The following is a 26,913-nucleotide window of genomic DNA, read 5'->3' on the forward strand; positions in this document are numbered from 1 at the left end:
GGGGGGAAAAGTAATTTCCATTATAACCTATGATGAAAGAATATTATTTTCACAATATGTTGAGAATAACGTCACTGTGAGACAAGTGCAACAACCATTTATTCTAATGCTGCTAAGCATGTGGCTAGTTCTACATTACTGTAGAATAATAGTGCGTTCAAATTATTTTTTTAAAGCACTTACTGTCTAACTTGTTTGTTTTATTATTAGTGATGCCTGGAGGTTGGCAAGTCATTGCAGTGTCCTTGTGCTCGCATACAGATGCTCTTTAATCCTTCAGACACTGCTTATTCGATCTTGACGAGGGCTCATGGTGTGTGGAATAAAAACAATCCGATGTGCTCTCGTGTCGTATTAAAAGACCTTTATTTCACATGGCAATATGTATTTAAAATGACGGTTCATCACGGTTGTTTCTCCTAAAAGTTACATGAAACACATTTCCGCCACCATAATTGTAAAGTGGAGGTGAATGCAATGTTGATAAATGAAATGTATCATATTTTATTAAGTAGAGAAGGATCATTAGCCCATTTCCAATTGAATATTACTGACTTATTTGAAAAAAATGTCAACAAAAACATAGTGGTAAATTTTGTATCTAATACCCTTCAAATCCTCATCACGAAGGCGGATGCCAGCAGGCACAGCCACAGCGGCCCCGTTAAGGCCGGGGGCCCGGCGGACCGGACGATGGAGTGATAGCACCTGCCCACGTTTCCAACTTTATCCACGGCGACAAACTCGACAATCTGCGAGCAGCAGGAGGCCTTGTAGTTGGCCCTGGTGACGGGGTCGCTCAGCGAGGTGGTGGTTAAGTTTCCGCTGCCCTGGCGCAGCGACACCGTCTCGATCCCGGTGCCGTTTCCGTCGGTGAGGGCGGCCGCCAGCTTCCACTGGAAATGTTCACACTGGGACACGTCGCGAGGGCAATCGTATGCCATCACGTTCAACACTTCACACAGGGGCTGAGCGAAATCTGTGATCTGAACAGGAGGAGAAGAAGGATGAGAAGGAGAAGAAGAAGGAAGAGGAGGAGGAGAAGAAGGATGAGAAGGAGAAAAAGAAGGAGAAGAAGAAGGAAGAGGAGGAGGAGAAGAAGGATGAGAAGGAGAAGAAGAAGAAGAAGGAAGAGGAGGAGGAGAAGAAGGATGAGAAGGAGAAAAAGAAGAAGGAGGAGGAGGAGAAGGATGAGGAGAAGAAAAAGAAGAAGGAGGAGGAGAAGAAGGAGAAGAAGGAAGAGGAGAAGAAGGAGGAGAAGAAGAAGAAGGAGGAGAAGAAGAAGAAGAAGAAGAGGAGGAGGAGGAGGAGAAGAAGGAGAAGAAGTAGAAGGAAGAAGAAGAAGAAGAAGAAGAAGAAGAAGAAGAAGAGACCAGAAGAAGGAGAAGACGATGATAAGAAGAAGGAGGAGAATGAGAAGAAGAAGAAGAAGAAGAAGAAGAAGAAGAAGAAGAAGAAGGAGGAGGAGGAGGAGGAGAAGAAGAAGAAGGAGAAGAAAGAAGAGGAGGAGAAGAAGGATGAGAAGGAGAAGAACGAGAATGAGAAGGAGGAGAAGAAGAAGAAGAAGAAGGATGAGAAGGAGAAGAAGGAGAAGAAGATGATAAGAAGGAGGAGGAGAAGAAGAAGAAGGAAGAGCAGGAGGAGAAGGAGAAGAAGAAGAAGAAGGAGAAGTAGAAGGAGAAGGAAAAGGAGGACCAGAAGAAGGAGAAGACGATGATAAGAAGGAGAAGGAGGAGGAGGAAAATGAGAAGAAGAAGAAGAAGGTTATGATGTAATCGAGATCTGTTGGATGGTTGGATACCTTTTTGAAGAAGTTTATCTGTAAAAAGCTTCTTCACAGAGTTCTGGAGGGAAGACTCCATGTTGTCTGCCAACCCAGAGGTTGTGGAGCAGACCCAGTCGCCTCATGTGAGAGTCGACTTCACACTTTCCTCTTCATAGTCTTATCGTGAGGGCTGAACCAGGTGGTCCAGACCCAGAGATGCTGCTATAGGCTGACAGGCTGATGGGGGACGTTTAGGATACACTGAGCACCTCTCTCCTCTTCTCTCTCTCCTTATGGATGAATTTACATCTCTCCATCACACGTTATTAACTCTGCTTCCTCCCTGGAGTCTTTGTGACTTCCTGTCTCATAGGGTCCATTGGACCTGGCTGGGTCTGGTGCCTCCTGTCATAATGCTGACGCATCCCCGGGTTTTCGGACTCGTTCACCGATTCCGTCTACGTGATCCCAACGGGCGCCTGGTTACCTTGGTGACGACAGAGATTCTCAACACGACGTAATTGGAGTCGACGCCTGAGGACGACTTGGCTTCCAGGGTCAGCGTGACGTCGGTGCCCGACGGCGTGCCGGCAGGTGGCGTGATGGTCAAAGAAGAATTAGCGTATTCTCCAGATGTCAAGGTGAGGCTGTCGGGGGAAGACAGAACAATACATGAAGGTACATGAAGGTACCATCTGGAACCAAAAATGGTTCTTCAGAGTGATGCCATCGAAGAACCATGTCTGGTTCCACAAAGAACCTTTCAAACCAGGGTTCTTTAAAGAACCATTTCCTTAAATAGTTCTTCAAAGAACCTATAAAGGTATCTCAAAGAACCTTAAAAAATGGTTCTTTAAGGCACCATTTTTGGTTCCACAAAGAACCTTTCAAACCAGGGTTCTTTAAAGAATCATTTCCTTAAAGAGTTCTTCAAAGAACCTATAAAGGTGTCTCAAAGAACCTTCAAAAAGGGTTCTTTAAGGCACCATTTCTGGTTCCAGTAAGAACTTTTCAAACCAGGGTTCTCTAAAGAATCATTTCCTTAAAGAGTTCTTCAAAGAACCTATAAAGGTATCTCAAAGAACCTTCAAAAAGGGTTCTTTAAGGCACCATTTCTGGTTCCACAAAGAACCTTTTAAACCAGGGTTCTTTAAAGAATCATTTCCTTAAAGAGTTCTTCAAAGAACCTTTAATGGTGCCTCACATGAAAGAAATGGTTCTTCAGTAGGTGATGGTTCTTTGTAAGAACACAAAGCCTTTTAAAGAACCATTTAAGAGACTTGTTCTGTGTCGGGTTGCAGAAAGCTCCTCCACTCAGATGTCACTTTGCCCTCAGGGAGCAGGAATGGGATGCTCTAGATTGGAAGCTGTGACCTCATCAGTAAGAACAGTTGAGTTGCTTCTCACTCACCTGCGTGGGTAGGTCACAGGGAAGTCCTTATCAATTCTGGCGCTGATGGCGTATCGGCCCCCGGAGCCCTGCGTCAGGACGCTGAAGGGGAGATGGAACTCTGTACCGGGCTCCATGTTGCTGTCCACCACAGCCTGAAGGGGAAGACATAGAAGTGAAAGAATAAAAATACAAAACAAGTGAAGAAAGGAGGAGACCCCCCTCCCGGGTGAAGACCCAGAACACACTGCGGGGGGGATTATATCTCCCAGCTGACCTGCACACTGAAAAATAAAGGTTCTTTAATGGTTCTTTAAAAGGATTGGTGTTTTTTTTTACAAAGAACCATAGAGAACCATTTTGGAAATGGTGCCTTAAACAATCATTTTTTGAAGGTTCTTCCTTTATAGGTTATTTGAAGAACTATTTCAGGAAATAGTTCTTTAAAGAACCCTGGTTTGAAAGGTTCTTCATGGAACCAGAAATGGTGCTTTAAAGAACCATTTTTAAGGTTCTTTGAGACACCTTTATAGGTTATTCGAAGAACTATTCAAGGAAACGGTTCTTTAAAGAACCCTGGTTTGAAAGGTTCTTTGTGGAACCATAAATGGTGCCTCAAATAACAGTTTTTAAGGTTCTTTGAGACACCTTTATAGGTTATTTGAAGAACTATTTAAGAAAATAGTTCTTTAAATTACCCTGGTTTGAAAGGTTCTTCATGGAACCAGAAATGGTGCTTTAAAGAACCATTTTTTAAGGTTCTTTGAGACAACTTTATAGGTTATTTGAAGAACTATTTAAGGTAATGGTTCTTTAAAGAACCCTGGTTTGAAAGGTTCTTTGTGGAACCATAAATGGTGCCTCAAATAACAGTTTTTTAAGGTTCTTTGAGACACCTTTATAGGTTATTTGAAGAACTATTTAAGCTAATGGTTCTTTATAGAACCCTGGTTTGAAAGTTTCTTCATGGAACCAAAAATGGTTCTTCTCTGGCATGTTCGGTTCCAGATGGCACCTTCTGTGTGTGGGAACACCTCTGGGATCAATGTGTCTCACTTTAAATAAAACAAAACCTGTGTGTGTGTGTGTGTGTGTGTGTGTGTGTGTGTGTGTGTGTGTGTGTGTGTGTGTGTGTGTGTGTGTGCGTGCGTGCACACAGGACATGACCAGAACGTGACCAGACCCACCTTGATGTTCACTTTGGAGACGGACATTTGGGTGGTGGACTGTCTCTGAAATTCACTGGCCGACACTTTGTCGGTTCCCTTGAGGAGGACCACGAACTCCCCCTCGGGGACGTGATCGACGGTCACCAGGAGGTCTCCGTTGCCCATGTCAGATGTTGTGCTGTTTCTAACAGTCTCGGCACCGGACACGGTCACAAGGGCAACGGACCCGATGGTCATGGAGGACGGACCTTTCCTACCTATCACCGAGAGCATCAGAGTCGCCGGCTGGCCTGAGTTTCCAGAAGAGAGAGCGTAAATAAATAAGTTATAGGGACAGAAACGAGGAGGAACTTTCATTTTCATGATAAAAAAGTGACATGAATGAATAATGGCATTTCAAAAACAACCTCCATAAGTCATGTGTTGCATAACCTTGCTTAAAAAAATTAATCACCCTAAAATATTCACATAAAAATCCTGATGTATGATGAAGTTTCAATCTTTTCCCCATATATTATCTTATTTCTGCTGCCACAGGGATTTACCCTACATCATCATATTCATAACTATTTGTTGGGCATTGCCATAGGATACAAATTAAATTTCTGCAAAACATATTTACATTAAAAGATGCTCTCAATTACACCATTAATGCTTCATTAATGTGTTGTACCTGCTTGTGGACGCCCGCTGAGTTGTGCGTAGCCTGCATGAGGCCCACCGAATTTTTCCACAAAGTCATAGATGAAGGTAATGGTACTCTGACCTTGAAAAACAAGCATAGACTTACAGTAAATAAAGATTAAATATCGTTTGACCAACTACTGAAACTGAAAAATCTTTTGACATTCGATACTGAATTCATTTATAAAGAATTTGTGAAAATAAAAAATAAATATCCTACTCATTCGAAAAAAAGGGTCAGTGTGAATATGAGAGAATGCCTTAATTAATGTTATTTTCTTTCTTGCTAAATGTTAGATGAGAAGATCAACACTTTTATCTCTGTGTATGAAATATTAAGCTAATATCTGATTAGCTTTGCACAGAGACTGGAAAGAGGGAAAACAGTTTGTTCAACTTCGTCCGAAGGTAACACAATCTGATTTGTTTCAACACTGTTTAAAGTAAAAGGTTAAAAAAAAACAATTAGTGGTAAGTCTTCTCTAGTCGTCCTGCAAACTCAGGGTTACCAATGTGGACCAGAGCCAGACTAGCTAGCGAATACGAGCTAGATACGAGCGTGGTATTGAACGTCTCATTGGCAAGAAAGCAAATAAGTACATATCTCAGATTGCTAAACTATCACTTTTAATCTACAAATTGAGTGTACTCGCAATAAGACACCCTTACAACAGAGCACGTATAATGAAGACGAGTATCTGACCTGTGACTTTAAGTGTGTACGGTTGTGTGGAAATGATCTCGATCTTCCAGCCGCCGGTATCTCTGCCAACGTGGAGACGAATTCTCCGCAGGTTCCCCACCGTGTTGATGGTGCCCAATTTACCGCTGGCCTCGTTGTACGTCTGGCTCACACCTGTAAATCGACGGCACGCATTCGTTTCTCGTGAAGATGCATCGCGATCACGGCCGAGAAAAGGAAACCCCGATGAGTGTCGAGCGTGGGACGTCACCTGTGGGGTCGGTCAGCGTGAAAGTGATGGCATTTCCCGTGATGTAGATGGTGATGTTCTTCAGAGATCCATCCAACGTGAAGGGGAACGTCTCCTTCTTCCCAGGGTTCCTCGCTCGCTGAAGAACTGTCACCTGAGAAGAAGAGCCTGATGATTTATTTGCCTCTTTTTTAACGCCCACTGAAGGCCACGCGCTCCAGAATGTTCCGTCGTACCAGAGCTGAAGTAGAGGTGTCCAGGATGATGTCTGTGGCCTGAGGCAACTGACTCTTAGAAACTTGGATGGCCTGGCCTCCGGAGGCCAACGCCAGGTCCTTGTAGTCCTCAAAGGTGCTAGCGCGGAGCTCACGACGGCGCCTCTTACTTACCCGGGTTAAAAAGAACGACACCTATTGGAAATCATTGAATATGGAGATTACAATTCTCTTAAGGGGCATCTTTTCGGGTGTCAGTCCAGTATTTACCGTTGACTTGGTGCTCTGCATGAGAGCAACGATAGTGTCCTTGAGATGAATGTCTTTGGCGATAGCGTCGGTGAAAACAAAGATGTTGGAGGAGGCGGGAGAACCGGTGAGAGCCAACTGGAGGAATGAAACGATTTAGAAATGAAAGTTAAGGGTTTGATGACAAATATCTGGAACGTCAACAGCCACCCAAGTCAAGTAAAGATGATGGTACCTGAAGTCCTGACAGGCACATCTCAGGGTAGTCTCCACCTCCTCTGGCTGTGAGCTTAGAGATTTCTGTTTTCATTTTATCTGGGTCTGTTGTCTTGAACATTGGTCCAAACTCTACATATGAAGCATAGAAAAAAGGGATAATATTAATATTAAGATCATACTCTACACACAGAAACATGAAGGTGCCATCTGTAACCGAAAATGGTTCTTCAGAGTGATACCATAGAAGAACCATTTTTGGTTCCGCGAAGAGCCTTTCAAACCAGGGTTCTTTAAAGAACCATTTCCATAAAGAGTTCTTCAAAGAACCTATAAAGGTGTCTCAAAGACCCTTCAAAACATGGTTCTTCAAGGCACCATTTCTGCTTCCACAAAGAACCTTTAAAACCAGGGGTCTTTGAAGAACCATTTCCTTAAAGAGTTCTTCAAAGAACCTATAAAGGTGTCTCAAGAATCTTAAAAAATGGTTCTTCAAGGCACCATTTCTGGTTCCAGAAAGAACCTTTCAAACCAGGGTTCTTTAAAGAACCATTTCCTTAAAGAGTTCTTGAAAGAACCTATAGAGGTGTCTCAAACGAAAGAATGGTTCTTCAATGGGTGATGGTTCTTCGTAAAACCACAAAGCCTTTTAAAGAACCATTTAAGAACCATTTATTTTCTGTGCGTATTGACTAAACAACCAAGCATATTACATGCTTACAATTCTATGGCATTATCTATCCACCAAGGGTCTAAGACAACGAATGATTTGATAGACGTATCAGTAAAAGCAGAAGCGTTCCTCACCGGGGTCGTTGAAGGGCACCAGGATGTACTCGGATGGCTCGTCCTGCGTTCCTTTTTTACCGTCGATAATGTCGTACATCGTTTGCCTGGCCGCCGCGATATCGTCCGACATGCTGCCGGTGGTGTCGATGACGAAGCACACGACGGCTGAGCGAGCGATCCCCATCATCCTGTGAGAAAGAGAGAGAGAAGTGGAGGATTGAAAACCTACATCGACCCTGTCAATCTGGATGGAGAAGTCAAGATTAGAGATTCAACACACAGAACAATAAGGGTTCTTAAATGGTTCTTTAAAAGGCTTTGTGGTTTTTCAAAGAACCATCTCCTACTGAAGAACCATTTGGGAAATGGTGCCACAAAGAACTATTTTTGAAGGTTCTTTGAGACAATTTTATAGGTTCTTTGAAGAACTATTTAAGGACATGTTTCTTTAAAGAACCCTGGTTTGAAAGGTTCTTTGTGGAACCAGAAATGGTGCCTTAAAGAACCATTCGTTTAAGGTTCTTTGGGACATATGTATAGGTACTTTGAAGAACTATTTAAGGACATGGTTCTTTAAAGAACCCTGGTTTGAAAGGTTCTTTGTGGAACCAGAAATGGTGCCTCGAAGAACCATTTTTAAGGGTCTTTGAGACTTCTTTATAAGTTCTTTACAGAACTATTTAAGGAAACAGTTCTTTAAAGAACCCTGGTTTGAAAAGTTCTTTGTGGAACCAGAAATGGGGCCTTAAAAAAACATTTTTTTAAGGTTCTTTCAGATACCTTTATAGGTTCTTTGAAGAACTATTTAAGGAAATGGTTCTTTAAAGAACCCTGGTTTGAAAGGTTCTTTGTGGAACCAGAAATGGTGCCTTAAAGAACCGTGTATTAAGGTTCTTTGAGACAGATTTTTAAGGTTATTTGAAGAACTGTTTAAGGACATGGTTCTTTCAAGAACCCTGGTTTGAAAGGTTCTTTGTGGAACCAGAAATGGTGCCTTGAAGATCCATTTTTTGAAGGTTCAGTGAGACACCTTTATAGGTTCTTTGAAGAACTCTTTAAGGAAATGACTCTTCAAAGAACCCTGGTTATGAAAGGATCTTCGTGGAACCGAAAGTGGTTCTTCTACGGCATCACTTCAAAGAACCATTTTTCGGTTCCAGATGGCACCATTAATTGTTCTGTGTGTGGACCAATCACTCGAGGTATCTCCGCCGTCACACCTCAGGAAGTCCTGGTCCCCGGCAGCCAACCGGATGTCCTCCAGCAGCTGGAGGCTGGCGGCCGTGGCCAGCTGCACGGCGGCGGTGTGCAGAGCCACGTTATCCGCGCGGCGCTCGTCTTTGCTGATTCCTCCGCGAGGTTCTACCGCGCTCGTCAGGTCGGCCGCTCCTCCGTGGCTGCACTTCCCTGGAGAGAAGGCAACAGGCGGTAGAACCGGGGTCGTGGTCCACGAGGATATTCACAGAGGGACTCGGGCATGCCGTGCGCTCTAGTGGGCTTTACTGGGTATTACCTCCAAAGTAAAGAACTGTTTTATGAGGGACGCGTCTGGATTTCTATTACGTCACAATCTGGGGCGTCCGGAATGTCATTTAAGGCAAACAGGAGGGAACAGCTTCTGGGATCATACCCAGTGAGAAGATCCTCACTGTCACCTGGAAGTGTCTTATTCCTTGGTTTTATATAATATTATACATTTACATCTATTCTACTTCTGTCCATCCTGGAGAGGGATCCTCCTCTGTTGCTCTCCTGAAGATTTCTTCCTTCTTTTCCGCAGTGAAAGGGTTTTTTCTATTTTTGGGGGGAGTTTCTCCTGATTCAATGTGAGGTCAAAGGTCAGCCATGTCGTATGTCGACAGATTGCAAAACGCTCTGAGGAAAATTCGTCATTTGTTTTTTTCAGTTCAATTTTTTTATTCGTTTAAACATATCAACATAAAACAAATACGAAAAGGTAAGACATAAACATTTAAAAAAATATATATATATATACATACACATGCACAAACAAAACAGAACACAGTGATATATCTTTATAAATATATACATATTTATATATATATATACATATATATACATACATACATATATACAGACATATATATATAAATATATATACATACATATATACATATAAATATATATATAATTACATATATACAGACATATATATATATATAAATACACATGCACACACATACATACATACATTTAAAATAAAAAAACATGAATGTTGGAGACACGTTTGATACCTTTGGGCTTGGCAGCTGAGAAGATCCCCATGTAGCCGGATGTGAGTTTCTTCTCTTTCAGGATGTTTGGCAGGATGGAATTGGGGCACTTTCCACTGACACAGTCACTGCAGGTCGGAGTGTCGACATCTACACGAACAAAAAGGCACACAAGTTACCATATTTAGTCACCTGTTGGAGGAGTATGTATATAGTCTACTTCATGACATGTTACCCAACACACACCTGCCAGGTTTTCCAGAGGAAGGTCTGAGCGTAAGAGGCTGGCGTACGGCTCGGTGAATCCCAGCTCCACCCAGTTACTGTGGCTGTAGAAGTCCTGAAACACAGAAACCCTTTGATGCACACACACGGACTAGAGGTAGAATTCCTATTCAGTCTCCTTCCTTCCTTATTCTGCCTCCTCTCACCTCATCATCCAATGCATATGTCTCTCTATTACTTCATTTCCTCTTACCTTACCCGTTGACCTATCTGAACCCCTCTTACCTGCAGTGTGTGAAGCACCCGGCCCAGTGTTTCCCTGGCGGCCTGGAAGTTCCCCTCGCGAATGCTGGCCTTGATGGCCACGTTGCCCCTCATGATGAGGCGCCGCCCTTCCAGGAAGGCCTCTGAGTTGAAGTGGTGTGCAGCACTAAAAACAACCGTGAGGATATATTCTTTCAATAAGCTTCAAAAATCCCATATTGCATTACTACGTTCGAAAAAAATGAAGGTGCAATCTGGAACCGAAAATGGTTCTTTAGAGTGATGACATAGAAGAACCATTTCTGGTTCCATGAAGAACCTTTCAAACCAGGGTTCTTTAAAGAGCCATTTCCTTCAAGAGTTCTTCAAAGAACCTGTAAAGGTGTCTAGAAGAACCTTCAACGAATGGTTCTTTAACATGGTTCTTTGGAGTGATGACATAGAAGAACCATTTCTGGTTCCATGAAGAACCTTTCAAACCAGGGTTCTTTAAAGAACCATTTACTTAAATAGTTCTGCAAAGAACCTATAAAGGCGTCTCAATGAACCCTAAACAATGGCTCTTTAAGGCACCATTTCCGGTTCCACAAAGAACCTTTCAAACCAGGGTTCTGTAAAAAAACATTTCCTTAAGTAGTTATTCAAAGAACCTGTAAAGGTGTCTCGAAGAACCTTCAAAAATGGATCTTTAAGGCACCATTTTTGGTCCCACAAAGAACCTTTCAAACCAGGGTTCTTAAAAGAAAAATGTCCTTAAAGAGTTCTTCAAAGAACCTGTATCTCAAAGAACCTTTAAAAAATGGTTCTTTGAGGCACCATTTCTGGTTCCACAAGGAACTTTTCAACTCAGGGTTCTTTAACCCTTGTGTTGCCTTAGGGTCATTTTGACCCGAATCAATATTACACCCTCCCCCCGCCTTTGGGTCATTTTGACCCGATTCAATGTTTCACCATCCTGTTACCTTTATATTTACTAACATATTTTACCCTTTGGGTTCAATTTGACGCCAGCAATTAAAACCTCCAGAAAATTATTAGAATTAATATTGTTTTCCAAGTTTAAGTGTGAGGCACTTTATGTTTGTTTGTTGACTACCGAAAGAACACCGACATTAAACATTGAATGGGGTCAAATTAATCCTAAAGCGGGGGGAGGGTGTAATATTGATTCAGGTCAAAATGACCCTAAGGCAACACAAGGGTTAAAGAACAATTTCCTGAAATAGTTATTCAAAGAACCTATAAAGGCGTCTCAAAGAACATTTAAAAAATGGTTCTTTCAGGCACCATTTCCAAAATGGTTCTTCATAAATCCACAAAGCCTTTTGAAGAACCATTTAAGAACCGTTATTGTTCTGTGTGTAAGTTGCTTTTGTTTTGATCTTTTCTCCCGACCTGTTGACGAAGTCGCGGTCCACCAGTCCGTTCTGGACGTAGATCTCTTGGAGAGCCGAGTGGAACTTGGCACCGGACACTTCTCCTGTTGCAGTGGGACCCAGACATGCCTGGACCAGCTCCTCAGGGGACGAACCCTGCAGCCGGAGGTCAACATAATTAAGAAGATAATCTGGGAAATGTACGGATTTACAGCATCAGAAAGGAAGAGACATAGTAGAAAAATATGTTTTTATTACTAAGCAATAAAACCGGGTAACATATTTTTTTTGGGGGGGGGGGGGATCTATGAGCAAAAATGTTGTATAATATTAATATATAAATCGTAGTCTGAGGAAATCTCTCCCTCAAACCTTTGTTGAGTTTGCGAGAGAAAAGGTGATGCTGTTTGACAGATGGTGCCTAGCCAGCAATGTCACGGATTTTAGCTCACTCCGGGAATTGATTTTGCTGGAAGAGTTTAGGATCTGTGTTCCAGAGCCGGTCATGGTGTACCTAAACGAACAGAAAGCCACAACTGTGCAGGAAGCTGCTGTCCTCGCAGAGGAGTTTGCATTGACCCACAAGAGCGTCTTCATGGGGAAGCGGGAAATGACTACCCATGACAATAGCCCAAGAGATGCTGCCCCCCCTTTCCAGCGTTCACGAGGGGCCTTTGCAAACCCAAAGTCAGAAAGGCAGTGCTTCTATTGCCACCACACTGGTCATCTCATTGCTGACTGCCTGACCCTCAAGCGCAAGCGGCAGCCTCAGCCAGGAACGCGGGCCAGGGGGGTTAGTGATGTGGTGAATAATCATAATTCAGTGAAGGATGACTTGGTGGAAAGTCATCCTGATGTTTTTCGTGTCAGTGTCCTCAACAGGTCCCAGAGAAGGAGACGGAAAGGAGGAAACCTGGCTGCCGCCAGTCTTGCACTTGTCTTAGAAAATGACAAGCTGCCCCTCGATCATCGTGATTCTGCACCTGAAACCCCCAAAATGGCAGACTTCTCGTTGGATAAGGAGATGCAACAGCGCGGTGGTTTTTGCAAAGAGCCAGCCCAACGACCCACGTTCGGAGCAGGTGCAGACTGTGGCAAGAGTTTGGACGCTCTGCAAAAGTTCAGAGCCAAGGAAGTCAGACGGCGGCGTGGCGCGGGTGATGTGCAGGTTGCTCGTCAGATGGCCAACTCGCGGAAGCAAGTGGGCCCTGTGTCAGTGCCAGTACCCATGACCAGACGGGAACTCCGGCGGTTCCTATCACTGGTTGGTGCTCTGGTATTGGCTGCCCCAGACTTCACCAAACCAGTCAAGATGGAGCATGAAGAGAAATTAGGATGGTCGGGTGTGACATAACTTAAAAGTTATGCATGTTTTTATGGGAAGGGGTGTTACGTCCCGTGACTGAGACGGCCCTCTTTCAGGAAGAGGGTGGAGCTATCTCTCTCAGTTCTGGTACGCCTGGAGTACCACCACCTGAGAGGGATCACCTAATCAGCGGGCGGGGCTTATATACACCCTGACCAAGTCTCTCTCTCTCTCTCTCCACCTCTGAGCTGTGACCATTCTGTGGTATGGTGCCGAAGTGTTGGCCACCATTTGTATTTTCGGGTCAAGCTTGTAGGGGTTCTCTGCCATTTTTGTTGTGTCAGTTTTCTCCTGTTTTGTGGTCAGACAGGGAGCTTAGTATTGTTTTTCCTTTCTTCAATGGTAGGTCAGTGGTATCTTTTGATTTCTAGTTAGCATTGTGGTTTTGTTTGTTGTGTTGGCCTTGGAGACCCTGACGCCTATTTTTCCTGTTGCTTTGCTTCTGTGTTATTCGGCCCTTCGTTAAACCTTTAACTGTGAAATAAATCTTCCTTATTTTGTTCAAGTATTTAACTTTATTATTTGCCTCCTTTGTTTCCCCCTTAGCTGTATCCCTTTTTGTATGTTGCGGCCTGTGCATCCCTAGTTAACCGAGAGGCCGTAACAATATATATATGCTTATTTATATATTGTTATATATATATATTATACAATATACATATATATATATATTTATATTTATATTATACAAGATGTATACATATATATTTATATATATATTTACACATATATATATTATATACTGTATATGTATATATTTATTCATATAAATATTTTTATAATATATATATATTTAAAAGATATATATATATATTTAGATATATATTCTATACAAATATATATATGTATATAATTATACATATATATGTATTTATATATATATAGTATATACAAATATATATATATTTATATATTTATATATTTATACATATATATAAATATATATATATATATTTCAACATACAAATGCATTGAATTGAGGTTGAATGTGAGTACGTTTGCATGTTGTTAAATTAGATGTCATTTCGCTAGATTAGATTTCACCTTCGACGCAGCTACAGGGAGCAATTCAGGTTTAAGTGTCTTGCTCAAGGAGACATCGATTAGGGTGGGGATTGAACCGCCAACCCCCTGATTGAAACACAGACCTGCTCTGACCCACAGTCCCCCCTGTTGGGTGTGACAGTGTTTCTTATCATCCGTCCTACCGTGGGTTTGAACTCATAACCGGCGGCCTCGGCCACGGCCCGACACGTCTCCGTCACTTTTTGCAGCAGGGCCGTTCCCGTAATGCTGACGTGAGAGGAGCCCCCGCCCCCGATGGGGGCAAAGGTCAACACGGGCCCCGATAGGACCAGAGTCATCAGGGCAGTGCCCAGCAATGAGGTCATCATGATCAGTCTACAGGAAGAAGGAGAACAATTATTAGATAGCAGTTATCAGGAGAATTAAATGTCATAAAAATTGATTATTAATTCAAGTGATTCAACTTCTGACAAATATTGTTTAAAGATATATTATGACACATCAGAAAGTTGACATTATGCTCAGAAATTGAGTCACATAAGAGATGGGTTTTTTCTGGGGGTTTTCCACAGATGAATTATAATGTCTTATTTATCTGTTATTCAATGTACGGAACTGACCTATGATCCCTGGTTCGAAGGCAAAAGACACACATTTAGTACACACTTGAGGAATGTGCTGACGCAGCCGCTCCCCACCATACACACAGCGTTGAGATTTGTTTTTATTCACTATTCACACAGATTTCTCAGTGATTTCTTTACAAATAGTAAGCTGGACAATGGTTTCTAAATAAATATAAATATATATATAATTGTATAATAACAGTTGCCGGGCAAAAGTTTGAAGTCACCTGGTATGTTTTTAGGTTTTTTTCCATTTTAGAGACAAAAAAAGTTTATTTCAGACACTAAATGTATTATTTACATTTGTAATAGTTTAGACCAACACAAAATAATTACTTGAATACAACTTGTGTTTGGTCAAAGTTCAGATAGAGTTACATAACCGGGGTAAATCCGGTTGTAATTTCCCGTTTTTTAAATTTGCATAAATAGCCCAAGTCCGGTGCATTTGAGCTCTAAAGATTTTCTCCATCTGATATTTATTGATCCAATTCCAATACTGATAACTCGAGACTATCCTTCTATTTTATATTGTGATGTTTTAAGAATAGATGTTAATACTAACACACCTAATATTCCATCTTTTTACAGGCATTTTTTGTGTATTTGAAACAGGAACGTTTTCTTTTTTTAAATCAGATTATTTTATGCTAATCTTCCAATTAATTTGACCAATAACCGGTGATTATATTATATTTTCAACTGTCAGTTGTTCCGCGCTTTGTTCCCCATGTACGAAACACACACTTTCATAAAAAATAATGATATGTGAAGAGGACTTTCGGCAACCTAAAAGCATGATAAAAAACTAATAAAAACATGATAAAAACATGATAAATACATCCTTTAGTGGCTGAGAGCGGGTGACCCCAAAGTAGTGTATACATCAATTATAAATTGTATAAAATATATATATAATATATATATTTTTTAAGTTAAATCATAGTTTACAACAATGCAATGGATTACAAGTCAATTTAATATAAAATATAAGGGAAAAGAAACCACTTTGATTTTAAATATATGCATTAAATTAGTTTCCCTACAAAATAAATAGACACTATGATAAATGCTCTTGCTTATTCCATACGAAGAATTATTTATCATACCGACAATATTTTCAAATAAATAAATAATAGAATTTTTTTGATTTAAGACATTTTGTAAAAACTTATCTTTTTGTGTAAAAAACTGTAAAACTTAATGAAATGAACAAAATTGAACTTTAAAATCCGATCCTACCGTGATGTCTCTCAGCTCCGGTGACTCTTAGAGAAGTGTGTGACCCCACCACTCCTCGTTATAGCTGCATATATATACAGTACTGTGTATTATATGATAGAGGGTGGAGACTTGGCCGTGGAGTGTGTGTGTGTGTGTGTGTGCAGTGACAACTGTTAAAGTAATTATAAATAAACATTAACCCCATAGATTTATCACACAAAGTACGAAGGTTCAAACTAAAGATGGGAGGAGTTTCGAAAATGACTTTGCACATCCTTATAACCTTTTAGATTGGCTTTGAGGAACTATAGTGTTTACTCTCTTTCAACAAGTCGCTTAAAAATAGGATTAAAACTCACAAAAATGTACACATTTAACACATTTCGTACATTCTTAATAATAATAATAACTTTATTTATATAGCACCTTTAAAAACAAAGTTTACAAAGTGCTCTAGAGAGAGTCAAGGCAAAACAAATAGACTAGTAAGAAACAAATATAACATTTTTAAAAAGAATATATATATATATATATATATATATATATTGAAAAAATAAAAAACACAAACTAAATTCCGTCAGCTGATCGCCATAACATTTAAATCAGAGTTTGACAGGGATAATTCAGGGTCACAGGGTGTCATTCCAGTAAAATCTGTCCGGGGGAAAGAAGTGTTTTATTGCGCTAATCTCAGAAGATTGGCTCTCTTCGGAGGCGGATCATTTTTTCCTCTCTCCTCCCATGACCCTTCCCTTCCCTGCTTGGCTCTCTCGTCATGTCTCTTGTCTTTTTTTATTTAGACTTCTCTCTCTCTCGCTTTCGCGAAACCAAACACCATGGATCACAACTCTGATCATCTCAACAACAATCAATCTCGTCTTCTCGGCTTCTCTCGACGAAGCTTGGGTTTGGGGACTGCCCGTCCTGCCGGTCCTGGCAGCCGATTACACGCGTGTGGTGTGCGTGGCTTCCTTGTAGCCTTCCGTGGAGGACGAGGTCTCCTACCATCGAACTATGAGATTACAGGAGATTGTTTTTTGGATTTTTGCTGTTGGTTTTATCGGAAAAATATAGGAAAAAATGACAAAAGCAAACGAAATGCCCTGCGAAAAAATTGGAGAGAAATTGAAATGGAGTGTGGTGGAATGGGAGGAAAGTGCAAATGGGAGAGCTGCAAAAAGCAAAACAGGATCAAACAATCCCAACTCAATCAATCTTATCTGCTTTGCCTTCAACCACCCTGCAACAACTCGAAGCCTTGGCAACAAAACAACAACCTCTCTGAAACCCTCCCCTATCAGATCTCTCCAGGTTTTCTCCCAGACACTTCCTTTCCCTTTCCACGACCCTTCAACCATGTGAGCTATTGAGAACTCTGTCTGATCTCTGGGACTGAGAACTCTGTCTGTTGTGGCCGAAGGAACACGCTGATGACTTTCAATTGCTCACCCTCATCCATCCTCCCCATCCCACCCCTCCCCTCCCCCCCCCCCCCCGCCTTCTTTGGCTGGGGCTGGGGCCGGGGGCTGACGCTGCAGGCTGTTGCTGCGCTGGCCGGCTGGGCGCTTGTCGGTGTTGGCCACCAGCTGGGCTTGATCTGCCCCCCCACCATGGGCTTAGATCACCCCCTTGTGTGCCTCTGCCTCCCCTTCCTAATGTGCTAAAGTGTGGTGTTTTTGTGCTTATGTGCTGTCCTGTTTCCTGCTCTTCCTCATGCTCCCTGTTTTTCTTTTCTGGTTTCTTTTTCTTTAATTTCTCCATATGCACTGTAATCTTCATCTTACCTTTTTGCTTGTGTACCTGTACTTTACCTCAATTCACCAGTTCCTCAGAATATTCCTGGTAGACGGCGATAGATCCTCATCCCGTATCTTCCTGGATCCAAAGTGCACAGAGGGTGGAGAAGCATGTTGATGTTTGAGAGGTGGGGTAAAAAACAAAAGACAAGGGAAGGAAAGTAGACCAAAGGAGAACCATAAAGAGTAAAGTCATGTTCGATAACGAGAAACGGATGAAAGAAATGTTTTAACGGGGGAAATAATCTATTTCAATCCCTCTTCTAATTCCTATTTGTTTCTTCTTTAAAGCATGTTTGATTCTACTCTATCAGAAATATGTTGTGATTTTGTTGTTAATTATATTTGGGCCAATAATACTCCCAATAATAGCGTAACTGAACCATATTGGAACAAATTAAGAAAACTTTAATGTTAACGTACTCTAGCGTTTAAAAGTTTAAGGTCACGCAGACAATGTTGTGTTTTCCATGAAACTCACACTTTTATTTATCAAATTAATTTCAAATTGAATATAAAATATCGTCAAGACATTGATGAGGTTAAAAATAATGACTTTTATTGTAAATATTAATGTTGTTCTTCTTGTGGCTCAAAAGAAGGCCAGTTTTATAGCTTCTCTCACCAGCATAACTGTTTTCAGCTGCGCTCACATAAAAAGGGTTTTAAAGGGTTTTCTACCCCTCCGCTAGTCTTCTTAGGCGATAACACAATGTACCATTAGAGCACTGGAGATGGGCCTCTACACACCTCTGTAGAGACTTCATTAAACACCACAGAATAGTCATTCACACATTAACTATGTCGAGAGTTTATTTATGATTAATTTAAATATTATCTTCATTGAAAAAAATCAGTTGACATTTCTAAGTGACCCCAAACTTTTGAACGATCGTGTACATTGACTCTATCATTTTATTCAAAACTCACCTCAAAACTCACCTTTTCAGGCGGGCCTATGCCTGACCTGTTCCCCTCTTGGTTGCTCTGCTGCAGACTGTTCTGCTTTTTAACTGTTCTGCTTTTTAATTGTTTCCATTTTAAATATGTTGTCCGGCGACCTTGAGTGCCTTGAAAGGCGCCTTATAAAATGAATGTATTATTATTACATAACTACATGTTACATGTCTAACATTACATGTCATCATTCGCGGGAACAACTCGGGGTAAACCGTCCGACCCGAAGACACGTCGACATGGACGAGCGGCGCCGGGGATCGAACCGCCGAACCTCGGTGTGTTAACGTCCATCCTGTCGTGGGGTTTGAACTCATAACCGGCCGTTCCCCTTATCCTGACGTGAAAGGAGGCCCCGCCCCCGATGGGGACAACGGCCTGTGTGTGTGTGTGTGTGTGTGTGTGTGTGTGTGTGTGTGTGTGTGTGTGTGTGTGTGTGTGTGCGAAGGAACATACCTGCTGTGGGAGGATTAGAGTGACAAATGTACAACTCTCCTGTTATGAAGACACCAATGAACACACACATACACACACACGAACGGACACACACACTTCCCCTTGCTCTGCCCTTTAAACTGATAAGATATCTGATGAGTGAAAATTATATATATATACACTACCGTTCAAAAGATTGGGATCACCCAGACAATTTCGTGTTTTCCATGAAAACTCACACTTTTATTTATCAAAAGAGTTGCAAAATGTATAGAAAATATAGTCAAGACATTGACAAGGTTAGAAATAATGATTTGTATTTGAAGTATTCCTTTTTTTCTTCAAACTTTGCTTTCGTCAAAGAATGCTCCTTTTGCAGCAATTACAGCATCGCAGACCTTTGGCATTCTAGCTGTTAATTTGTTGAGGTAATCTGTTGAAATGTCACCCCACGCTTCCTGAAGCACCTCCACAAGTTGGATTGGCTTGATGGGCACTTCTTGCGGACAATACGGTCAAGCTGCTCCCACAACAGCTCAATGGGGTTGAGATCTGGTGACTGGCCACTCCATGACAGACAGCATACCAGCTGCCTGCTTCTTCCCTCAATAGTTCTTGCACAATGTGGAGGTGTGCTTTGGGTCATTGTCCTGTTGGAGGAGGAAATTGGCTCCAATCAAGCGCTGCCCACAGGGTATGGCATGGCGTTGCAAAATGGAGTGATAGCCTTCCTTATTTAAAATCCCTTTTACCTGGTACAAATCTCCCACTTTACCAGCACCAAAGCAGCCCCAGACCATCACATTACCTCCACCATGCTTGACAGATGGTGTCAGGCACTCTTCCAGCATCTTTTCACCTGTTCTGCGTCTCACAAATGTTCTTCTGTGTGATCCAAACACCTCAAACTTGGATTCATCTGTCCAGAACACCTTTTCCCAATCTTCCTCTGTCCAATGCCTGTGTTCTTTTGCCCATACCAATCTTTTCTTTTGATTGGCCAGTCTCAGATATGGCTTTTTCTTTGCCACTCTGCCTAGAAGGCCAGCATCCCGGAGTCGCCTCTTCACTGTCAACGTTGACACTGGCGTTTTGCGGGTACCATTTAAAGAAGCTGCCAGTTGAGGACCTGTGAGGCGTCTATTTCTCAAACTGGAGACTCTAATGTACTTGTCTTCTTGCTGAGTTGTGCACCGGGCCTCCCACTTCTCTTTCTGCTCTGGTTAGAGCCCGTTTGTGCTGTTCTCTGAAGAGAGTAGTACACACCGCTGTAGGAAATTTTCAGTTTCTTTGCAATTTCTCGCATGGAATAGCCTTCATTTCTAAGAACAAGAATAGACTGGCGAGTTTCACATGAAAGTTCTTTTTTTCTGGCCATTTTGAGAGTCTTATCGAACCCACAAATGTGATGCTCCAGATAATCAACTAGCTCAAAGGAAGGCCAGTTTTATAGCTTCTCTCATCAGCAAAACAGTTTTCAGCTGTGCTAACATAATTGCACAAGGGTTTTCTTATCAGATATTAGTCTTCTAAGGCGATTAGCAAACAATGTACCATTAGAACACTGGAGTGATAGTTGATGGAAATGGGCCTCTATACACCTATGGAGATATTTCATTAGAAACCAGACGTTTCCACCTAGAATAGTCATTTACCACATTAACAATGCATAGAGTGTATTTCTGATTGATTTAATGTTATCTTCATTGAAAAAAACAATGCTTTTCTTTGAAAAATAAGGACATTTCTAAGTGATCCCAAACTTTTGAACGGTAGTGTATATATATATATATATAATTTATTTATATATATGTATATATACATATATATATGTATATATATGTATATATATGTATATAAATATACATATATAAGGATATTTATATATATATGTATAAAATGGTATATATATAAAAGGATATATATTTTTTAAGATATATATATATATATAAGAAAATAAGATATCATTTGATTTTTTTTTGATGGATTAATTTTTAAAAAATGCAATCGTTGAGGGGTCATGAGATTAATAAAGTGATAGGGAAGACAACTAAATATATTTTTTCTGCACTAATTTACATTTTTTATTCCCAATTGTATTCACATGGAACATAAATGAGGAGAATTGTCAGCAAATGGCTCACAAGTAAAAGACACTTTGGTTTAGAGTAGATTGGAGCGTCGTGCTATGCATAATCCAGCCACCAGAGGGCAGTAGAGCGCTGATTACATAACCAGATAGATAGATAGATAGATAGATAGATATATACTTTATTAATCCCCAAGGGGAAATTTGTCGAGCCAGTAGCAGCAACACACAAGAATAAAAATAAAAATAAAAAACACAAATATAAGAAGGGTTAGGGTGATCTGGCAAGAGGTGAACTGTTGTAGAGCCTCATAGCCGTCGCAGCCGTCGGCAGGAATGTTCTCCTGTATCTGTCCTTGTGGCAGCGGAGCGTGAGGAGACGCTGGAGAAAGTACTCCTCTGTCCCTGTAGGAGGTGGTGGAGAGGGTGGTCCGGGTTGTCCAATATGGACACCAGTTTCTTCAACGCCTCCTCTCCACCACCTGTTCCAGGTGCTCCAGCTGGCAGCCGATGATGGAGCCAGCCTTCCTAACCAGTTTGTTAAGACGGCTGGTGTCACGGCCCGATGCGCTCCCCCAGCAGACAATGGCAACGTGCAGCACACCGCCCACAACCGACTGGCAGAATACCACCAGCATCTTGCTGCACACGTTGAAGGATCAAGCTTTCAGGAAAAAAGGTCGACTCATCCCCTTCTGTACATGCAAGCTTTCTCAGGAAAGAGTCGACTCATCCTCCTTCTTGTACACGTTGATGTTGGCCTTCCAGTTCAGTCGGCTGTCGATGGGAGACGCCAGTACTTTGTACTCTCCACCATGTCCACGTCCACTCCCAGGACACTCAGAGGTGTAGGAGCTGTCGCCCTCCTGAAGTCCACCACCATCTCTCTGGTCTTGGCCACGTTCAGCCGCAGGTGGTTCTCATCGCCCACTTTACAAAGTCACTCACCACTGCCCTGTACTCCTCCTCCCGTCCATCCCTAATACACGACCACTGCAGAATCATCAGAGTACTTCTGCAGATGGCATGACTCCGTGTTGTACTGGAAGTCACTGGTGTACAGGGTGAAGAGGAAGGAGACAGAACAGTTCCTGTGGGGCTCAACATCACTGACCACCGTTCCAGACAGCACACGCCCATTCTGACAAACTGTGGTCTGCCTGTGAGGAAGTCAGTGATCCAGGGGATGGTGAGCGCGTCCAAGCCTGCCACCCGCAGCATCTCACTCAGCAGCAGTGGCTGGATGGTGTTAAATGCACTGGAGAAGTCAAAGAAAGTGACTCTCACAGAGACACCGGTTCCATCCAGGTGCGACTGAGCTCGTTGCAGCAGGTAGATGATGGCGTCGCCCACTCCCACATGAGGCTGGTAAGCAAATTGCAGAGGGTCCAGCGACGATTTCACCTGCGGCCGGAGGTGGGCAAGACCAGCCTCTCCAGCACCTTCATCACATGTGAGGTGAGGGCGACCGGTCGGTAGTTGAGGCCAGATGGTGTTGACTTCTTGGGACAGGGACCGGGCACAACGTCTTCCGCAGCACTGACCTCCCCAAGCCTCAGGCTGAGGTTGAAGAGGCGCTGCAGGACACCAGACAGCTGGGTGGCGCAGGTCTTTAGGACCCTGGGGCTGATGCCATCAGGACCTTCAGCTCTGCGCTGGTGTAGTTTCTCCAGCTGTCTTCTCACCTGGTCAGTCGTCACAGAGAGGGAGGGTGGAGGAGCCCATTGTTATAGAGGGCTCGGTGGATGTGCAGCTCAGCAGGGGGACAGAGGGGAGGTGTTTGGGAGGTGTGATGTGGAGGAGACAGGAGAGGGCTGTGAACTGAACCTATTGAAAAACAGTTCAGCCTGCTGGCCTCTCCAGGAGCCCCTGGCTGTCTCCTCCCACCTTGAAGCCAGTTATCTGCTTCATGCCAGACCACACCTCCCTTGTGTTGTTCAGCTGGAGTTTGGCCTCCAGCTTCCTCCTGTAGGAGTCCTTGCCTCCTGAGCTTCACCTTTAGGCTTTGCGCTGGCTTTCTCAGCTCATCCCTGTCTCCAGACCTGAAAGCAGCTTTCTTCATGTTAAGAAGCGCCTTCAGGTCCCTGGTGATCCAGGGCTTGTTGTTGGGGAAGCAGCGCACAGTCCGTGATGGGATGGTGGTGTGTTCACAGAACTTGATGTATTCCGTGATGCAGTCGGTCATACTGTTGATGTCCTCCCGTGCGGTCCACACAACACATCCCAGTCCGTTGACTCAAGCAGTCCTGTAGGCGTCGTTAGCCTCCAGAGACCACCTCCTCACAGTCCTGGTGGTCACCGCAGCCTCTTCACCAGAGGAACATACCTGGGTGTCAGCCGGACCAGGTCATGATCAGACCTGCCGAGGGGAAGGGCAGTGGCGCTGTATGCGCCTTTAGTATTAGCAGGCAAGTCCAGAGTTTTATTGTTCCTTGTTGGGCAGTCTATGTATTGATGGAAGGTTGGCAGAGCTTTTTCCAATGTGGTGTGGTTAAAGTCACCAGTGATAGCCATGAATGCTCCAGGCTGATGATTCAGCAGAGCAGACACAGTGGAGTGGATGGTGTCCACAGCTTCCTCAGCGTCAGCTGATGGCGGCACGCATACGACAACCACAATGGCGGACGTGAACTCTCTCGGCAAATAGTACGGGCGCATCCCACGCCAACAGTTCAATGTTCGGGCTACAAGCGCTCCTTCGCGCACATGGGTCCGGTGGCACCACCGTTCATTCACATAAACAGCGATCCGCCCCCTCTCTTTACGCTCTGTGTAGCTCTGTCAGCCCGAACAGTCCTGAAGCCGGGCAAAGACGCTGTGATCCGGATAGTCCGCGTGTAACGTCCGCGGTAGCTCAGTGAAGCACAAGAGACTGCTCTCACGGAAGATCCTCTCGGTCATTACCAGCGCGCCGAGCTCATCCGTCTTATTCGCCAAAGACCTCACGTCCCCCGTTATGATCGGGACGTACCGAGGTTTGTATCTCCTCGTTTTAGCCCTCCGCTGACACCCGATCTGCAATCGAGCCCTTCTCCGTAGCTCCAGCGGGATCACAGGTCTTTCTCCAGGCAGAAGCTTCGCCTGCACAGGCGATCAGCTGAGCACGCTGGGTGAGCCGCGGTCCCCGTCATTGTTTTGCTGTGGCTCACCGATACTCTCGACAAAGTGAACAAAAGCCACAGTAGAATAATCGAAAAAAGTAGTTATGGTCCAGTGTCCGACCGTAACTAAGACAAACGTGATATGGAATGAAGAGTAGGGTCATGCTTTTCAGTTGTGTAATCCTTAGGAGCACTTTATATATGAACTCATTAAACATATGACCACCTTTCTAAATGATTAAAAAAAAAAATCTGATTTCTTGGTTTTTTAATCGACTCTCGACGTTTGCCATATGTGTCCGGTTCCAGCTCAACCGAGGTGTAATATAGGCCACGGCAGCGTGGGATTACCATGGAGGTTGATGTAATTTGAATAGAATATTAGAAAGCGAATATCCAGAATATAAAGACGCAGCGGGATTAAACCAGACTGGCATACAAAAGCTCCACGTTCTACTCCATGCCGTTCACTTCAGATTTTTTTTTCGGCCATTTTTTTCTCCTGCTTCGTCTATTTTCTATGAAGTTGAACTCAAACTGAAAAAGAAAGAGGAACGGGGAAAAAGAGGAAGAGTTAAGGAGTGAAGACGTGTACATTTCACTAAATAGTGAGATTTAAGAGGATCTTGTGAGAGATTACAACAAATATTATTCTGGTTTTCTATATTCTGGTGGGGAGGATGCTTTTGAGGTCTCTTTTTTCTTGGTTTCCTTACATCACTTTAAAAAAATATATTTCAGCCTGCAAGATCTATTGCAAAAAAATACTTTTTAAAAGGTAAAAAATCCTAATAATCAACTCGACAAACACGGAATACGTTGCGTCGTTATGGATTTTCTTCTCCCAGAAATAATCAATAAAGGACAAAAAATTATAATGTCATCAAATTAGAAAAATAATAATAATATTAATATAAATAATAATAAAAATTATAATATACAGGACTGTCTCAGAAAATTAGAATATTGTGATGAAGTTCTTTATTTTCTGTAATGCAATTCAAAAAACAAAAATGTCATGCATTCTGGATTCATTACAAATCAACTGAAATATTGCAAGCCTTTTATTCTTTTAATATTGCTGATTATGGCTTACAGCTTAAGAAAACTCAAATATCCTATCTCTAAATATTAGAACATCATGAAAAAGTATACTAGTAGGGTATTAAACAAATCACTTGAATTGTCTAATTAACTCGAAACACCTGCAAGGGTTTCCTGAGCCTTGACAAACACTCAGCTGTTATAAATCTTTTTTTTTACTTGGTCTGAGGAAATATTAAAATTTTATGAGATAGGATTTTAGAGTTTTCTTAAGCTGTAAGCCATAATCAGCAATATTAAAAGAATAAAAGGCTTGCAATATTTCAGTTGATTTGTAATGAATCCAGAATGCATGACATTTTTGTTTTTTTAATTGCATTACAGAAAATAAAGAACTTTATCACAATATTCTACTTTTCTGAGACAGTCCTGTATATGATTATTAAATGCCGGAACATAGTCAATTAACTTCGCTTTGACTCTTCAACTCAATAAATGATGAAATTAGTTTAAAAAACGTCAATATTGACTGAGGTAATTAAGTGTCAGGCAGGATTTAATATAAATATTAATAACTCAATTCAGGATCTTGCTTTTTTTCTTACGGCGATATTCTTTTGAACAGCCCTTAAATGATTTTGCGATAACTGATGATACGAGAAAATAGAATAGTCTTAACATCTCGTCTCATATCTCTGAGAAACCGAAAGTAAAAACAGGTTTCCCGACACTGGACTGTACAGAAAAGACAGAATCCTAGAGGGAAGGAAATGATGCAACAGCAGGACAACGGTTGACGTTGACGATGCCGGAGTCAGATAGTTATATAAAGGGCAGTTGGTGTATAGAAGTAAGGCAAAACAATAAAGAGAGAGAGCGAGAGAGAGAGAGAGAGAGAGGGAGGGGCGGTAAGTATTGCTTTAAAGGGTTTAATACGCTGCTGCAGCACTTAATGCTGACCAGAGAATTAAAGCCTGTTGCATGTCATCATACACTAAAGTATACACTTTTATCCAAAGTGGCTGACATTAGTGCGCCATACAGGGAGCAACTCCGGGTTTAAGTGACTTGCTCAAGGACCCATGGACTAGGGCGGGGATAGAACCATCAATTTGCTAATTCAATCCAAAAACAGATCAAACAAAACTCCACTTCAAAACATCCACCAAAAAAAAAAAACTTTCCGCTTAAGTGGAGAAAAAAAATATATATAATAAATACACTGATGACAAGATCACTTCAGGAAAGTATGATTCTTACCTTTGTTTTGCTTTAATGTTTGTGAAAAGTATTCCAACGCGAAGGGTGTTCCCGACCTTCAGATATCAACACCGGCTCAAAGGAAGTGAGAGTTGACTCGTTTCCTGATGTTCAGGAAGTCGTTCTGAAACTGGGAATTTCCTGAGTTATTGTGAGCGATGTGTGTGTGTGTGTGTGTGTGTGTGTGTGTGTGTGTGTGTGTGTGTGTGTGTGTGTGTGTGTGTGTGTGTGTGTGTGTGTGAGCGCAGGGAGAACTCAGTCCGAGCCGTTCTGGGTTTTACTCTTTAGTTATCGCTCCACTTCCGACTGTACCGCCAAGTTCCCTTCTCCTCTTCTTCTCTTGTCCTCGCCTCACACCTGCAGGCACCTGAACAGCGCCAACTAGTGGTCATAACTCCTACATGTACTTAAGTTTATATCATAGGATTAACTCTTACATTATTAACAACTGGTTAATCCAGAATGCTGCAGCTCGTGTTCT

At 42.3% G+C, this 26,913-nt stretch overlaps 1 protein-coding gene across 1 annotated transcript; it reads right to left on the reverse strand.

The window, feature by feature from the left end:
* Positions 1–21: 21 nt before the first annotated feature.
* Positions 22–26,477, reverse strand: vwa11 (von Willebrand factor A domain containing 11). Its single transcript, XM_056409217.1, has 18 exons — positions 26,433–26,477; positions 14,083–14,275; positions 11,528–11,664; positions 10,154–10,298; positions 9,890–9,983; positions 9,665–9,793; positions 8,630–8,816; positions 7,428–7,597; positions 6,640–6,752; positions 6,426–6,542; positions 6,177–6,350; positions 5,962–6,094; positions 5,712–5,864; positions 4,998–5,090; positions 4,343–4,614; positions 3,177–3,310; positions 2,253–2,412; positions 22–986 (listed from the first exon to the last, which is right to left on the reverse strand). Exons 2-18 carry the CDS (start codon positions 14,266–14,268, stop codon positions 612–614), a joined length of 2,772 nt encoding a protein of 923 aa, XP_056265192.1. The 5' UTR covers positions 14,269–14,275; positions 26,433–26,477; the 3' UTR covers positions 22–611.
* Between the last annotated feature and the right edge of the window lie 436 nt (positions 26,478–26,913).

Source organism: Pseudoliparis swirei, chromosome 24 (assembly GCF_029220125.1).
Source record: "Pseudoliparis swirei isolate HS2019 ecotype Mariana Trench chromosome 24, NWPU_hadal_v1, whole genome shotgun sequence".
NCBI lineage: Eukaryota > Metazoa > Chordata > Actinopteri > Perciformes > Liparidae > Pseudoliparis > Pseudoliparis swirei.

What these genes read in the sequence shown, in the direction of transcription:
- vwa11 (XM_056409217.1), bottom strand. Translation starts at nt 14,268, where the DNA reads ATGATGACCTCATTGCTGGGCACTGCCCTGATGACTCTGGTCCTATCG. An exon ending in TCCTCTGGAAAACCTGGCAG is followed by an intron (nt 9,794 to 9,889) that starts GTGTGTGTTGGG and finishes TTGTTCGTGTAG; the next exon opens with ATGTCGACACTCCGACCTGC. An exon ending in CACGCTGACCGACCCCACAG is followed by an intron (nt 5,865 to 5,961) that starts GTGACGTCCCAC and finishes GTCGATTTACAG; the next exon opens with GTGTGAGCCAGACGTACAAC.